At 46.9% G+C, this 17183-nt stretch overlaps 2 protein-coding genes across 6 annotated transcripts; one reads left to right on the top strand and one right to left on the bottom strand.

Annotated features, from left to right (window-relative positions):
* Positions 1 to 1291: 1291 nt before the first annotated feature.
* LOC147217502 (perforin-1-like) lies at positions 1292 to 5436 on the top strand. 2 transcript variants are annotated; one of them, XM_086175419.1, is made up of 5 exons: positions 1292 to 1382; positions 2859 to 3395; positions 3513 to 3651; positions 3847 to 4061; positions 4154 to 5436. In XM_086175419.1, the coding sequence occupies exons 2-5, from the start codon at positions 2872 to 2874 to the stop codon at positions 5010 to 5012; spliced, it is 1737 nt and encodes a 578-aa protein (XP_086031545.1). In that variant the 5' UTR covers positions 1292 to 1382; positions 2859 to 2871; the 3' UTR covers positions 5013 to 5436. The 2 variants fall into 2 exon arrangements, with proteins under 2 accessions (XP_086031545.1, XP_086031544.1); XM_086175418.1 differs by having other exon boundaries at positions 2856 to 3395.
* A 63-nt stretch (positions 5437 to 5499) lies between these two features.
* LOC147217501 (uncharacterized) lies at positions 5500 to 16672 on the bottom strand. 4 transcript variants are annotated; one of them, XM_086175869.1, is made up of 25 exons: positions 16398 to 16672; positions 16202 to 16262; positions 15495 to 15555; positions 14332 to 14379; positions 14174 to 14200; positions 13439 to 13492; positions 13316 to 13348; positions 13146 to 13223; positions 12990 to 13055; positions 12376 to 12408; positions 12182 to 12226; positions 12034 to 12096; positions 11882 to 11929; positions 11746 to 11802; positions 10664 to 10717; positions 9837 to 9920; positions 9691 to 9750; positions 9418 to 9462; positions 7388 to 7429; positions 7171 to 7227; positions 6888 to 6962; positions 6606 to 6638; positions 6302 to 6340; positions 5916 to 5966; positions 5500 to 5761 (listed from the first exon to the last, which is right to left on the bottom strand). In XM_086175869.1, the coding sequence occupies exons 6-25, from the start codon at positions 13449 to 13451 to the stop codon at positions 5757 to 5759; spliced, it is 981 nt and encodes a 326-aa protein (XP_086031995.1). In that variant the 5' UTR covers positions 13452 to 13492; positions 14174 to 14200; positions 14332 to 14379; positions 15495 to 15555; positions 16202 to 16262; positions 16398 to 16672; the 3' UTR covers positions 5500 to 5756. The 4 variants fall into 4 exon arrangements, with proteins under 4 accessions (XP_086031995.1, XP_086031996.1, XP_086031993.1 ...); XM_086175870.1 differs by having other exon boundaries at positions 16202 to 16256; XM_086175867.1 differs by lacking the exons at positions 16202 to 16262; positions 16398 to 16672 and having other exon boundaries at positions 15495 to 15616.
* Between the last annotated feature and the right edge of the window lie 511 nt (positions 16673 to 17183).

The following is a 17183-nucleotide window of genomic DNA, read 5'->3' as shown; positions in this document are numbered from 1 at the left end:
ACATTCAGTGACTGTCAGTGAAAAGTCATACCTATGACATCACGAATACGGAATAATTAAAAAAAAAAAAACACATCCTCGATTTGTCGAGGATGTGTTCCGGAATTGGACAAAAGACCCGTGTGTCCGATTTTCCGACATCCATTTGTGAAATAAAGGAACATGTCGAACAAAACGCCTTGCTGACGTTACAATCTGGTGAAAAGGATCAGAGATAAAACCCACAAGCATCCATCTTATCATGAATATGACATGAGAATAGATAAAAATAAACTTCCGTCTGTCTGTAAGTCTCGTTATTCGTCCTCCTGATCTCTCCTCCATGTTATTATAAGGCACATCTGCGTGATTGTTGCCGCGCAAAGCATCAATCCTCTGGGAATCCAAGTTTCCAAGCTTTCCTGAAGGCGGCAGGTGACGCAGTGTAATCCCCTAATGGGAGAGGGCTGTGGAGATGAATCACTCCACCTCCACCTTTACCCCCTCATGCATAAAACATGTGTTTCTTTTATTTATTTCATTTTTTTCAACATTAATTACGAGATTAAGATAGTTAAATCTTTACGGTCGGGCGTTTATCTTTACATTTATGAGTCCTGCTCCGCTCATAATATTTTGAGGACGATAATCCAGTCGGGAAAATCCTTAAAACTCGGGTGAAGGGATTTCTGTCTCTCCTCAGATTTAATGGCTGAACGCGGGACCTGCCTGACACGCCTTAACTCCTCTCTGACGGGACACATCGATCCGCACCTCGACCCCTAGGGGCCTCCAAAACCCCTGGAGTCAACACCGGCTGTCAGCGGGGGCGAGAGGCAGGGTTCAATCGTCAATAAGGGGTCAGCTGTCAATCACGGGCATCAACTCGGAGCCTTCAATGAAGCGGACGGCTGATTTCACACAGTGGGAGGAAGACGGAGAACCCGGAGAGAAACCAGGAAGTGGAGAACACAGGGAAAACCAAGAGAGAGAACCCAGTGGACCGGAACCCTGCCAGTTGGTCTCGTTTTCCATTAAGAGCGACGACCGATGTGTTGGCCCCATTGCGTCCCGCCCACCTGCGGACGAGCCGATCGGCGCCGTCGTCTTTGCAAAGCGGCGCCGTGTCTCCGCAGCTCAGGCGCAGGTCGGCCTCACACACCCCCCCACCTCTCACCCAGCCACCACCACTTCACAGAAATGATAGGTTTGTGGCATCTGCTTTGCCGCTGATTGGAAGGCCTGCCTTACTTTCACATCCCCTCTGAGTGGGCTTTTTTTGTGAAACTCGCTTTCCCCTCCCTTCTTTTTCACGACCACCCTCCTCGCCCTGACTTAAAAACACACAGCCGGGGCGTGACCGCAGACAGCCACTTCGAGACAGCGCCGGGACGCAGCACGAGGTGAGCAGGCGCCGAAATCTTCACGCTCCTTCCTTCCCGTGAACCTTTGGAAACATTCAGCGAGGTTTAAACAGCCGTTGTTCTTTCACCAAATCTGGCAGCGCCGTCACTCTGCACCCCCCCTCACGATTTTTTTAAGGTCCGACCTCTGAACTTTCCGGATCGCAGTTCTAATCCGACAGCAGAACTACAAGAAGTGCAAATACCGCGTGTTGTTTGATCTGACAGATCTAAAAGAGCTGCGTCTTTGTCGCGTTTTGGCTCGGATCCGGGGTAGAAACTAGAAATAGAATTTGTTTCATCGTCCGCTTCGAAATGCCGTCGACCGAAGGGGCCGCGCGTAAATCTAGAGGTAAACAAGTCCTTTAAAAACTGTCCGAACGCAGCAGGTGTTACGATGTCTGAGTCGACGCCAGACGACTCGAAGGGAACGGTGCTCGGGCCGTCAACACTGATGTCCTGCAGTTGCTGTCAGAATCTTGAATATAATCACAGAGTCGTTTTAAAATTAATGCCATGAATCCCTGGACTCTTAAATGTCAAGTCTCAAGTCTCTTGATACATTGTAAAGATGCTACTCGGAGGACAAAGACAAATTCTGAGGTAGGTTCGAAACTCTGGAGGGGGAGTCAGCGCTCTCGGCGGGACTCAAAACGTCCGAAGATGCACAATTTAACGGACCGAACCAGCTCGGGCGCTGAAGTCGACTGGCTCCTCTTGGTGGGCGTCAGCTAGTTTCACTTTGCTTCACGAGCCGTGAGTCACGCAGACGAGCATTGTTCGACAGGACGTCATCACCCGACCAACCCGGGAGAACCACGGAAACCAGGGATCTGGGTCACAGAACCGGCCCCGCTAGGATTCATCCACCCGTCTATTATTGTTTTCTTTCCCATTCAAAGTCAGTGTCAGTGTTTGTCCTTCAGTCAGCGTCTTTGAGGAGTCGTTCGACGTAGATGGGCTTAAATCTCAAAATCGTATCTATTTTATGTGGTCACCCACCTGCCGGATTTGTTTTGACTTTGTCTTTCTGGAGGGCACTTCGAAATTGACCTTTTTTTTCTAAATTTGAACCCCGACACGCAATCGCGTGTTGACCGGCGACACACTGCTCGCTCGTATTAGTTATCTTCCATCGCTAAGTTAGCATTACTGATTTGCGTGCGAGCTTAAATGTATTTAGTGTCGAGGTGTGAGCAGAGGGGGGGCGTGAAATGTAACTTTCTAATGTCTAAATTTCCACCCAAAGCAGAGTCTCATCTGCCTGGTTTATCTATCTATCTATGCTATCACACCGCACATTGGTGTAAATTAAATAGTGAATAAAACACATTCATGTTCTTGTTATTTTTTTCTGTAATTAATTCAAGTCCCAGCTCGGTCGTAGATTGAACTTGCCTGTTTATGACGAAAGAGGAAAAAGAACGAAAAAGAAATATCAGAAATATCACTTGGTGGTTATTGCATTTTCAGCAGTCCGGACATCGAGATGTTGCCGCTGAATATTTGCGTCCTCCTGCTGTTCCTCCCACGACAATCGCACGAGTTGTGCACGAAAGGCACCCGCAGCCAGTGCCAGGAGGCTGAGCTGGCCCCGGGCACCAATCTGATCGGCGAAGGCTTCGACATCACCAAAATGAACAGCAAGGGGGCTTACGTCCTCGACGTGACCAGTTGGCAGCACAGTGACAAAACGTGCACCCTGTGCACCAACCCCTTCCAGGAGAACGCCAAGCAGAAGCTCCCCCTGGTGGTGACAGACTGGCGGGCGCAGTACTCCTGTAGCGGAAAAGTAAGCAGCATGCTCCACCGCTCCAGTGAATCCCTCATCCAAGAATCCAGGTCCTCGATCCAGAACGACTGGAGCTTGAGCTTGGAGATCGATATCAGAAATAAACAAAGCAAGGCCATTCTGTCTGGAGGGGATTCCAAGCTGTCTGAGTTCTCCATGGCGAGGACAAAGAACGACAGGTACAGCTTCGCCAGCCAATCCATATCCTGTCAGTACTACAGGTAAGCGGGAAGTGCCTGTTTGTTTGCGTGTTTGTTTTTTACCATCAATCGTATCGTGAGACGCAACATCTGGAGTCCTCTTATTGATTTTTATTTTTTCGGGGGGGGGGGAAACAGCCTCCGAGCATCCAGCAAACTCAGGCTGAGCAGGGATTTCTCACAAGCCGTGCAGAAGCTCCCCGAAACCTACAACAGCAAAACCAAGGGACACTTTTACAAACTGATCGATACATTTGGCACCCATTACATGACCAAGGTAACGCACCCGCACACAAACTAGATTTGAGGCAGCTTGAAATCACAGATGTTTTTTTTTCGATATTAGAAAACTCCAAAGGGCGAGACTACGGTATTTTTAATGTGAGGAAAAAGTCATCTGCCCGCACGTAGGTCGTTCTAATGTGTGGAGGAAGTGTGGTGGCACTAACAGCGCTTTAATACACACCCGCAGGTGAATATGGGGGGCAGCATTCACTCGGTGACCAGCATCAAGGAGTGCAAGGCCAGCCTGCAGGGCCTCAGTTTGGAGGAGTTGAAGAGTTGCCTCACTGCAGAGGCGTCTATCACAGTGGCATCGGCCTCCGCATCCGTGATGAAAAGTCACTGCAAAGAACTGAGCAATAAGATCAACAAAGAGGGCACCTTCTCCAGCCTCTTCAATGACAGGTGGGCTGAACGTTTGCCAGGAGACGGCTCCACCTACACCATCTGTCCTTTTCCCATTTTAACCGGCTGACCAGATAGTCGCATCCCTGCAGGTTTACGGAATTGAAGGGCGGCCTCACCACGGAGCCCGACCTTCTCTTCTCCGGCAAGAATGATCCGTCAGCCTACAAGGAGTGGCTGCAGACGGTGCCGCTCAACCCGGGCATCATCTCCTATTCCCTGGAATCGCTGCACGAGCTGCTGCCCGCCAATAGCAACACCCACAAGGACCTGCGTTTGGCCATCAGCCATTACATACTGGAGAGGGCTCTGCTGAGGAACTGCAGTGAAAAATGCTCGGCTGGCGTGAAGAGCAACCCCAGAGAACCCTGCGTCTGCTTCTGCCACAACGACCCTGCCGTGACCCCCAGCTGCTGCCCCACCCGCAAGGGCATGGCGAGGGTCATCGTCACTGTGCAACGGGCCACGGGTCTTTTCGGGGACTATTTTTCCAGAACCGACGCCTACGTGAAGGTGATCGTCAACGGCGTACAGAAAATGCGTACAGATATGATTCTAGAAAACAACAACCCGAAGTGGGACAGGAGCTTCGACCTGGGCAGCCTGGACCTGTCCTCAGGAGCACACGTTCGATTCGAAGTAATCGATGAGGACAACAAATGGGATGACGATCTGCTGGGGAAATGCGATCACAATTTGTCCATGGGGACCAAGCAGGAAGTGTGTGTTCTGAACCACGGTCGGCTGTTCTTCAAATCGCAGGTGACGTGCGCTCCCAGCCTGAGCGGTGACTTGTGCACGGAGTATTTGCCTTCTCCCATGAGTCCAAGTCTGAGGGACTTGTTCGTCTCCCGCCACGCGCATCCCATCCCCAAGGCCGACCTGATGAAGATGGGCGTGTTTGTGGACCAAGCGGACAGGTGGGGAAACCACAGCCTCCCCACCTTGTGAACAAAATACCCCTGCGTTACCATGCCGACGCCTGGCTTCGGGGCGTTTTCGAACCTGCTTCGCTAATGCTATCAATGCATACTAAGGGGATAGCTAGTATATCTAACGCTCCCAGTGAATCACTTTTGATTACTGTAGAACTTCAGCAGTAAACCCGCCTGACTCATCTTTAGAGGGTGTGGAACTGCTGTGACCAGGGTGTTTCTCTGCTGTAAATCTTTGAAACTGAATAAAAATGCTGATAGTGAATAATAATGTTCCCGCAGTGGTGTGCGTGTGTCATGCTTTATCTCCCATCTAAATCCAAAATGCGATAATATTCGCCCCTACCAGAACGAAACATTTCTGGTTCTCAGTTCGTGCACACTGGTGTTTCGTCTGCTTTGCCCCTCACATCAGGAAGTGGTAAAAGTTTTCTGTGAAGACAGACTTAGTGCGTGCGCCGAGTTTGTAAAATGTTCCGACTCGGAGGAATCGTTGACAAAACGTTTATTGAGTTTAAAAAAAAAAAAAAAATTGAAAAGGGATTATTCTCAAACAGGGGCACACTTTTTTTTTTTTTCGTATTCTTTTCTTTTTCTGCACTGATAAAAAAAACAACCCGCAGACCAACCTGAAGTTACACAACCAGGCGCAACGTTTTCACTGGAAATACAAAGAGGAAGAAGACATAAGATTGTGGCGGAGGGGGTGGAGGGAACATTCAGGTGAGAGAATCCAGGCAAGGATGTCGGGTCCTCGGGTTCAACCTGGGAAGAGACAGGAGCAGATTTGGATGGTGGGTGGTTCTCAGTAAAAGAAGACAAAAAGCAACAGATGACGCACCATGGAAACATCACAACTTCCGTCCTGGAAGGTGTGACTGTTTCCCCCTGCAGCGCCCACACAAAAACCCAGTCTCACCTTTGTATCCATTTCCAAGAGGCCCCTTTCCGTATTTGCCGGCCGGTTTCCCTGCAGAAAAAAAAAAAATCAGCCCAGTTCAAGTTTCCCAAAAGAACAAGAAGTATGTTTTCAAGAACAGCAAGAATGCTCATGGATGAAGTGGGGAAATAAAAAATACCCATGATGCATTTGGTGGCCAGAGCTGCTTCACTGACCCATTCAGAGCTTGTTAAGAAAATTTCAAGCACACACACACACACACACACAAACGCACTGCTTTTCTTACCAGACACGTTTCATGCATTCACTTAATACAACACAGCAGATGTTAAAGCCTCCCCGGCCCTGTTTCAAGAGCAGGAAGCAGATCCCCACGGAGGAAGTCTGCTTGGTTTTCTACTCACCCAGGGCCTCATGAGCCGCACTGAGCTGCACGCCAAAACCTTTGACAGACAGACAAAGTGTAAGTTCAGACGGAAGGAAATGTGAAAAACTACTTCTGTGGTGGCGGTGGGAGGGGGGTTAGTTTAACTAAATATCAACTTGTCTATTTCAAATATGCATTGGATCTGAAGTCATGTGACAACCATGGAAGGGAATGAATTGGCCAGAAAGTTTGGTTCATAATATCAATCAGTGTGGATTATTAGTAACTGGGACGAACACCAAACATTCAGGTGTGTGTCGAGCAGAACGCTTGAAACTAACCTGCCTGCTGCGCTCCGTATCCAACCCCGGCTCCTGAAACCAACACCCAAGGATGCCATTAAGCCAAAAAAACAAACAAGCAAACATACATTTAAAGCCCATTTTTACCATAATGTTTCTATAAATTCACCCTGGAAAGTCTTCAGGTTCTGGAAGTGTCTGATTGGCTTCCACTGGATTCTAGTGGTTTCTATCTTAATCACATTTCAAGCTTTACAAACACTCTTGAGACTTTGGTTTGAGCGTGTTTGTCACTTTGGCGGCCGGCGTTGGTCCTCTCACCGTGTTTGCCGGACGTTTTGGAAGTCTCTGCGCCCAGGCCGAGATGCTGCGCGGTGATTGGGTAGCCGCCGTCTCCTGAGGAGATGCCCAATCAGAAACAAGTCTATAACCCATGATCAGGTCCCGACATAAACAATTGCATTTGCATCCTTGTGCACCCTGAAATAACTAAAACAACCGTAAAACCATTTACGTCGCAACAGCAATGACTTTTTTAATGAGTTTAAAAAAGGAGACATTGTTTTCTTGAAGATATTAAAATAAGGAAGCATGTAGGTCTCACCTTCAGCTCCAGGAGAAATCACTGGCGCACCAGCGTAGGGGAGGGGAGCAGCGCCTCCTGAAGGACAGAAGCCATAAGTTTAAGTTTCAAACAGCAAGTCATCACAACAGTCTCCCCGACACAGACTCCCCGGAGACTTTCATCCGTTTCAAACTCAAGACCCAAAACGTGGAACGCCGTCAACAGGTGGAGCTGCAGGAGCGTCGGCTGCGCTCACCGTATTGGCCGCCATTGGATTCCAGTCCTGTGCCAAGTGCTCCTGTGTGAAGACAAGGGACCGAGACGTGTAAATTATCAACTGCTAATGGTGTAAAAATCCTACAACAATAGCACATCATGAACACGCCAAAGGAGGGTTGATTTGAGGGACTTTTGGACTTCCTCATATTTAATAAATCAACTCACTGCAACAAGTCTAGTTTAAAATGCTTTACAATCCTTCCTTGATTGTGAACAGGTTGTCTGGAATGTCCTGCAATGTTATTGACCAGTGTTGAATTTTATCTCAAGAAAAGTAAATATTGTTTAGACATGTTTATTGCAAAGGCAGATCATTTCACTATTCATCATTTGTTTAACTATAAAACTTGTAAGTCAAAGAAGTATTATTTTCATTTATGTGTATTAAACCAATTATCCTCCAGACAGGGTCACAACTGGTCTGAGAGGCGGGGTTTAACCTGGACAGGTCAGCTGTCAATCATACAGACACATCCAACTATTTACTTTCTTCACAACTACATACAATTCCACGAATCATCGATGAACCTATTGACTGTTTTTGGACAGTGGGAGGAAGATGGAGAGAACCTATGTTGGAGAACACAGAGAGAACCAAGAGAACATAGAGAGAACCCAAGCAGGACATATGGGGAGAACCCAGACAGGAACGGGGAGAACATACAGAAACCACAGAGCGAGTCCAGTGGGCCACTGGATGAGAACCAGGAACTTCTTCTTGTGATGTGAATTGCTGAATTCCAGCACCAACATCTATTTTGCTCTTTCGGAATAAAAGTGTGTTATCTGAATACCTCTTCACCGCTGAAAACGTATCTCTTCACCAAGCACTACCCCACTATCGCACTCAGCCCAAAACCCCCTCCAGAAAAAAAAGCAACAAAAAAAAAACAAAAAAAAAAAAACGATTAAATAAATGTATGTATCTATATGGTTCTGAGATGGCTATTTGGTAGAGTGGTCACTTCTGACTTCTGGTACTTCAGATCTTTGGTGGTTAAAATGCACTTTGTATAAGTTGCTTTGGATAAAAGTGTCTGCCAAATGACTGCAATGTAATGTTATGTAATGAATGAGAAGACATTTCACGCTACACCATCCTGACTTAGTTGGAATGTAATCGGATGTTTCTGGGAAATAGTATAAAGCAAGGGTGCTCAATACGTCGATTGCAAAGGTAATACCAGTAGATCGCATGACATTAAAAAAAAAAATAGACATCAACCTATCATCCATCCAGCCAGTCAGATGACATCTGATTTTTTATGACACTGAGGTCACTACACGTGCACAAACAACGGCGCTAAGTGCAGCAAAACTAACATGCAAGTCAGCAAGTTACCTCCAATTTTCAGCCCTCGGTTTTTTTCTCTTAAACTTAAGAAAGGATGGAAAATGAGTGGGGGAGCTGGACTAAGTAAGAAGACAAAAACTTATCACTTTCATACAGAACTGGAGGCGGACCTTTTTTTCACGATCACATTTTTGATGCGCGTTCGCTTCATCTGCCAGTCTAACATAACAATACCTAAGAAGGGTAACGTGGAGCGGCATTTTCGGACCGTTCATGGAAAACACGACACGGACATCACGCCGAAAAGCGGGCTGAGAAAGAGAAAGGTGAAGGAAATAAAATCCCAGTTGTCCGGATAGCAGTCACTTCTCGCACAACATACTTCAAAAGCGAAAGGCCGACTGGAAGCGGCTACTGTCTGGACTATGCATCACTGGCTGATTCATTTCAGTGCAAGTCATCAGAGTGAATTTGGGTAATGACAAAAAAATGTACATATTTTATTTTGTGTTGTGCAATATTGGCTCATGCGGTTATGCAAGAACGTTTTGCATTTTTGTTGTGGGTAGATCATTTTGACTTGGTCATTTTATAAGTAGCTCACATGCTGAAAAAGTGCGAGCAAACCAAACAAGAAGCCAACCCATTGCATACAGGCCACCATAAATGAACGATCGGCGAGGAAAGGCGAGGTCCGGTGAGGCCGTTCTTACCGTAAGCTCCCGGGGCCTTCCCGACCAACCCTCCCGCACCGAGCGCTGCACGGCAAGGGAGACAGCAACGTCCAGGTCAAAACCGTCATAATCGATAAAACGACTCACAGACTCAAAATAAAGAACTCGGGAAGTTGAAAAAAAACAAACAAAAAAACACATCCTTCTTGAAAAGATAATAATCCTTTTCTCCTTATATATTCCTTATATACTCCTTATATATTTTTTCCAGTCATTAAACACAGATCATACAACTTAGGGTCCAACTGTTACCTTCAATCTTCCCCGCTTTGCTCTCCACGCCATCGGCTAAATCCGTGTGGTAACCCAGCCCTGAAAGCATGGTTCTTGTCAGAATCATAATGACATCTGTCCGCCTCTTCCCTTTTCCCACATTTGCTTGTTTAAACGGCACTCACCGGCTCCGTGACCGTCGCCGTGACCGTGGCCATGACCGTTGCCGTGACCGTTGCCATGGCCGTTGCCGTGACCATTGCCGTAACCTGTGGAGGAAAGAGGATTGGAATGTATGACTCAGGTTAAACATTCAAATAAACATCTTGTTGTATTATTTAGCTATAAACAGTCTCAAAATTGTAGTAAACGGTGGTAAAAGAGCCCTTTGGCTTGGATTGTTATCAGAATTGAACGCCTCAGAGGGACAGGAAGTTATCTTTACTTGGCCTGCATTGCGACAGGAATACAAATAGCGGGTCATTAAACGCAACTAGACTCTCAATTCCACTTGAACACTTTGCACATTTGATGGACGCTGACTCAGAGAAAAAACACAATTATCTGAATATCAGCTCAGGTGGTGAGAGCGGTCGTCTTGGAACCGAAAGCTCCCGGTTCGATGAACCAAGCTAGCGTGCCGAAGTGTCACTAGAAAAACGCTAAGCCCCCAAACTGCTGCCCACTGCTCATGGGTCATCCATGATGGGAAAATTGCTGTTACTAATTTTGTGTCAGGAAATACTAAAAAGTAAAAACAAACAGAAGAATAGGTTCCGAGGCCTTTGGACAACCAATCAGAGCAGCTGGACCAACACTACTCACCACAACTGATATGTTGTTTAACGTAACGGAGGTGATTATTTGCACAGGAACCACTTTTCACGACACCGGACTAAAAGAAGACGGTTAATATTTTTACAATTTCCACTTAGTTCTCCGGTGTTTTCAGAGCGCATGTTTCTGAGTAGCCTGTAACTGAGTCGAGGTGAAAGGCGAAGGAGCAGCTTACCGTAACCGTTTCCCGCGGAGGCACCGAGGTACCCGGTTACACCATCACCGTAACCTGTGGCGACACAATCACCTTGTCACACTCCCTTCTCTAAGCTGGTTTGGAAACACCAGTTTGTCATAGAGAAGGAAGATGGGGGGGAATTTGTTGTTCTGCTCTGCTTCTCTTTCAAAATAAAACATTTAAAATCCAACCTGGACGAGCCACCTGTCAGTCACAGGGCAACTAATAGAGCAGTGGTTCTTAACCCGGGTTCGATCGAGCCCCAGGGGTTCCCGACGCATTAAATTCCTGATGACGTGCCAGGCTGGGCCATCACCGGCCGCAGGTGATCACACTCCAGCGCTTGGCTTATCTGTGAAGTCAACTTGTGTATGTCGCGATGGTACGTCATGTGATTTCTTTCTTAATATATGAATCCCTTCATACTGATTATGTCGAGAAATATGTACAATATGGATTCACGTGCATAACGGAACATGACGGGAGTCAGCGTCCTAACTGTTTTTGTTTTTGTGTGAAAATCATCTTTTGCTGGTTTTGTTCTTTGAGCATTTTGTGCACCAGCTAAACATATATTTATGTCTTGAATTTGAAATTTTTAATTTTCCAATAAGGAAGGTTTTGGTGAATGTGCACATGAATCTGGTAGAGTTCAGTACTTCAACGAGGGTTAAGAACCACTGCTATGGAGACTCTCTCATTCACACTTACAGACAATTTAGAGACTCCATTGGACCTACTGACGGATTTTGGACTGCGGGAGGAAGACAGAGAACCTGGAGTGAATCCGGGCAGGCAAAGTCGGACCCAGTCTACCGCTGTGACCCAGAACCTTGAAGCGAAACCCAACGCCTCTTCCTGTTTCCCTTAAACCCGTGCCGTTCCCCTCATTGAAAACAGGGTGCTCTCAAACACGGCGGAGTCAGTTCAGCGGTTATCTGTGGAACGTCCAACGTCACGAAGCCAAAAACGTCCCCTGTGATTTCCGTCGAGTGATCCCGGAAGAAAAGGTTTAACATTTGAAGAAGATGGCAGAGTATTGACTGCGGGAGAAATGAAGAGTTATTGAACAGACTCACCGTTGGGTGTCCCTGCGGCACCCTGTGGATGTCCACCCTGCCCGAGACCGGCAGCAGCTGAGGATTATCAAATGAAACATGAGCTCAGGAAGAAGAGTACTCCTCTTCATCACAACAACCCGAAAGCGTTTCTGACCTCCTAGTTTACCAGCAGCTCCGGCAGGGTAGGCGCCCTGTCCCAAACCTGGAGGGGGTGACAAGAAAATCCTTCAGAAAAGGGAAATTGAGTGTGTATTACATCTTAATTTTCCATCCAGGACTTAGACTGGTCCTGTGCACGGGCGTCACCTGCTCCGTAACCCCCTGGACCCAAATTGGCACCCAGATAATTTCCCGCTCTGCCGAAGTAACCTGAGGAGGAGGACACAACCCCGTCGGACAGATGTAGAGGAGATTGCGGGTGTTTTGGACGTTTGGGAAGTTTTTCAGTGCTCACCGTGTCGGGCGCCAGGATAACCCATGCCGGCCAAAGCCCCATATCCTGATACAGTATAAGTACATTGTACATTTAGAATCATGGATTGTGTTTTGAAAAGAACTGAGGTGACGTCACTGCACCTCAGGGCTTTTACATGAGATGAGAGAGAAAGAGACTTTAATTCAAGTATAAACTGGAGTGCAAGTATTTACCTGGCAGAGTACCAGCAATTCCGGTGCCATAAACTGCAAAGTGAAACATTTTTTTTTTTTTTTTTTCATTTTTTTCATTTTTTTTCATTTATGCATCTTCATTATTGCACAAAAGCCATTTGCTCTGAAAGATCTTTTGCACGGTTTGCATCACTTTGTCACCTCGGCTGCTGCAGTTTCTCACCTAAACACAACGCCTGAAAAGACTGTGGCTTCGAGGTGTGATGGAAATTTACAGAACACCGATATGCTTCTGTTATAGAAAAACAAACCTCTCTGCAGGCTAAAGCTATGACGCGCAACCCAACGGAAGCCTTTATTAGCAGCTGCATCGTAGTTTTGAATAAACTTGTGAAGTCAGACTGTGCAGACTGACCACTGGAGTCAGCTTGAAAGTAAACAGGGAGAAATGCTGCTCTCCAGTGGTGTGGAGTGTGTGAAGCACCGATAGTGCTCACACACTGCGATTAAAACAGACCTGTGTGCAATTCATCGTTTTGCCCGGAAGGCTTTAACACAGCGGTTTTAGAGATGCGGGATTCGGAGCTCATTGCTACGAGTGATCGAGTGAATAATGGATCGGAGGATATCTTTTAGAAAAGTGAAAGTGGTACCTCGCTTCCCCGCGTGGCCCAGTCCCAGCCCCAAGCCGTTGGCGAGCCCGGTACCCAGGGGAAGCCCTGAAACCGTGACAACAACGCGGCGGGAAATTAAAAAGACGATAAAAACGGTCACCGATGGAATGTGCGCATCCACGGGGAGTAGCTTACCGTATGCTCCCTGGGGTCCGTAGCCTCCGTGCATCGGACCTGCACCCACCCCGAACCCCAGGCCTCTGTAGCCATTTCCTTAATTCGATTCAAAAAAGACCGCAAAGTAGTATCAGGATTAAGACTTTAAAAAAAAAGGGAGGTTATCGTTTATCAAGAGGGCGCCTTACCCACACCGAGATGGGCCCCTGGATAACGACCGACTTCATGTAAATCAAAAACAGATTGGACATTAGTGTTGGAGATGTCATGATACTTATTTATATTGATTTTCTACAAAGAGTTAAAAGTACCTCCGGCCTTCATGGCTTTGGTGCCATATCTGTTCCCCAGCGCTCCGAGAGCACCTGCGACACAAAATCTGAAATGACTCCATCATGAACTTTCCAGTCTCGCCAAGACACATGTAAGTACAAATTGCGATGGAGACCGATGTTGGCGTCTAAATCCGTCTACGCTTTAAGTTTCCCGAAGAGTCGCAACCCCACGTGATGCGAACAAAGATGGCGGCGCACAGGGATTGACCAGTGGGCCAATCAGGACGGAGCTCAGAGGACGTGGATCAATGAGGTTCTCCAAAGCTCCTGTAGATGTGGCCTTAGGCCGTCCTTAAACGAGTAGTCAGGGCAAATAATTGCAGCAACTATACCAAATATACCATTAAAAATGGTATGATTAAAAAAAAGTTTATTTCAACAATAGTCACATGACCACCAACCACTCCCTGATTGATTGTTACGGGTCTGTTGCTCATTTTCAGCCAATTTCTTGCTGATTTGGAGTTCATTTCTTGTGGTTTTACAAGATAATTGAAATGTAAAAGTGACCAAGGATGTTTGAATCCGAATGTAATCTCGTGGATATTTAAATATTTACACTTTGCATCGCGAGTCTAAGCACGCACAGAGAGCCTCTCAGATGAAGCTCGTTCAGCACGGATGTGCTCTTTGGGATTTAGATGAAATCCTGCAAAGTGCTCAAATAGATGCAAAGTAAAAAAAAAAAAAAAAAAAAAAAAACTGGCTGACCTCCGGGGTTGGTTCCGATCCCAACGCCTGCAGAAGGAGAGACAAAAGAGAAGAGTGTTATCTTCGCTGAGATCTTAAACAAACTGAAGCCAGTGAGATTTTTTTTTTTTTTAAAAGACAGAAAATCCTTCTATTTTTTGAGCACACACAACACACACCTCGGGCTGGAAGCACTCTCCCCCAGGTCACAGTCTGAGGTTTGACACCTGCAAACATTAAAAAACAGACAATTAATGTCATTAGTAAACTTACTTTGTAAAGGCTGGAGTTGGAAGCTCATTATCATATAATATTAATATTCTAATATAATATAATCATGTCTGGTAAGAAGAGCAGTGCGTGTGTGTGTGTGTGTGTGTGTGTGTGTGTGTGTGTGTGACTGACTACAACACTTCCACCTGAGTGCTCTGAGGTGAGGTAGGCTCCTGTCGAAGGATCCCGAGGCCAACATTACAAAACTGTGAGACGTCTGTTCCCCGACTCGCGATCAGCTGTCAAATTTTGCCGTCCTTCGCCACCTCCTCATCGCGTCCTTTCATCCCGAGAAATCAGATAACGCAAACCGCAGCAACTCGCGAGAGAGCTGACGTCAGGGTCCGCCGCCGGGCCGGCATGTCGCCCGATCCTTCCCCCCCCTGACTTGGTCTCACAAGGATGCTATTTATCACGTCGGTGAGAGTGAGTCACTGACCACACCGATCCATCAGAGCCTCGGCAGCCGCTTTGCGTCGGTTCCGTCATATCAAAGCTCTTGAACCACATCACCTGTTACCATGACAACGTGGAAAACCGAGATGCCCAATACTGTGGAAGGAGTAAAACCGCTTCGCTTGATATTTGCAGAAATTAGGACAGAAAGGTGTTAGAGACGTAGGATTCACCCGAGTGGCACAAGACTTCCAGAAAAATCAACCGGACTCCAGCGGCAGGAGAACCAACCAGATATCATGAGCAAGCGACTTCGGCATTTCTACACCCAGCAGAGTTTGGCATCAACAAAAATTAAAACAATTTACTGCTTTGACTGCTGGCTTAACATCCTGAAGAGCAACCACTGAATTACACTCAGCGTGCGTTCCTTCACTGAAACTCACAAATAAGTGAGTTTAAAAAGTTGATTTCTTCCCAGAAATCATGGAATCCCCTGGAATAAAAAAAAAATCTGCTGTTTTCATTAAAACCATGATTCTTAGAAAGAGACAATTTCACTCCGGCCCATATTTAAAAATCCTATCAACTCCTAGCAAAGTTCTAGATCCGGGTCTAGAAAAGCCGACTTTGGGGGTTCTCTCTGACTCCAAGGCCGACGGCTGCATCTTACCGCCTTGCAGGGTTTGCCGGCTGAGCAGGAAAAGCAGCCCGGTCTGGAGGAGCGCTCGGACCTGCATGTCGGAGAACAGGTTGGGAAAAAAAAGTAGATTAAAAACCAAGCAGGGGAACCAACTGATGGGTGGAGGAAACGACAGATGGATGGATGGCTTATATAGATATATTTATGTACAGTATATTGTCCTCAAACACACACTCCCCCCTGCTAGCCCCGCCCCCGGCACACTCGCAGGCCTGATTGGACCACACAGAAGACCCGAAATTGACCAACTCCCATCGGAGGGTCGACACCCGGGGGGGGTTTGGGGGGGATCGACTCCTCCGTTTGGCTCGGCGGTCATTATCTAGACTCAGCCTCCGGGCTGCCACAGAGGATGCATCCCATAACTGGTCAGGAGAAAATCTTCTTTAAAGATTTTCCGACAGAATCATGGTTGTCTTGATAATAAAAGCTTTGTGGCTTCGTAAATAAACAGCTCTTTCTTGCAAACAAAACAGTAATAACTGCGTTAGCAGTCTTTTTTCAGAATTGCGGTTTCAGCCAAAAACTGTCATCTAACATTCGCAAAAAAATGACAAAACTTGATTTCGTCCTGAGAGGAGAAAAGATGGACGGACAGAAAGCGTGGACAGTGGAGGAGCAGGGCAGCCGAAGGCAGTCCGTCCCACAGATGCAAACAGAGACGAGCGGTGACTCACCTGAGCCGGTGTTTATCCCTGGGTTTCTGGTCGCCGGGCGAACACGTCATGGCTCCTGAATCTCCCGGAGAAAGGGCAGATCACAAAGCAAACAGAGAGGGTTTATTTTTCCAGACATCTTCTGCACTGCTTCATGAAAAGCTCAAAAAAAAAAAAAAAAACAAGGAATTTTAAAGATTTTCCATCACGGATTCACCTATTTTATGAGCGTGCCATCGTCTGTTGAGACTGCGGACAAGAGCCGTCGGCCCCAGACATCACAGGTTTGCGGGATCTTCCTCGCGCTGTGCATCGGAGGAGGACCCTCGGGTTAGATTTTCGATGTAAGTTTTACGTCTCGGCCTAAACGCCACGCAGCATTCGGAGCCCGTGATTCGACAGAAAGGACGTGTGCCAAAAAAAAACAAAAAAAAAACAATCTTCCTTGGTGGTACAAAGTAGAAGACAATAACATGACCGCCATCAGACAGGTGAACACATGAATCTCTGCCAGACATTTGTCTGCACAGTTAGACTGTGAAGGAGTGTCATTGAGATGACCTGTGTGTGTGTGTGTGTGTGTGTGTGTCGGCAGCACAGAGGCCCTCTTGGGACAGTGTGAACACAGGCCCGTCAGTGTTTGCGGGCACATCTGGACGGCAGTTTCACGGTGGACTGTCATATTAGACACAGCGTGAGCTCACTGAACCGCATTAGGGCGGCGGCGGCGGCGGCGGCAGGTCATCTGAGGTGCAGGGATCAGGCCAAGTCGGGCGTACGCTGGAAAAAATGGAGACTGATTCTGAAGAGAGAGAGAGAAAAGAACAACTAACTGTGAATCTGGGATGAAAGAAGAGTCAACAAACTGACTGACACATAGAAGAAAACAGCAGCGGAGTAAAAGACGGATGCTGAAAGGAAAGTAATAAATCCTGGCTGATGCTGTTTTGTCATCATGACCTTCAGTGGAAAAAAGATACTTAAACCTATTTTGCGAACAAAA

This window comes from Fistularia commersonii, chromosome 28 (assembly GCF_037954325.1).
Source record: "Fistularia commersonii isolate RoL2024-O1a breed Wild chromosome 28, RoL_Fcom_v1.0, whole genome shotgun sequence".
NCBI lineage: Eukaryota > Metazoa > Chordata > Actinopteri > Syngnathiformes > Fistulariidae > Fistularia > Fistularia commersonii.
This window is presented reverse-complemented; position numbering and strand designations above follow the sequence as displayed.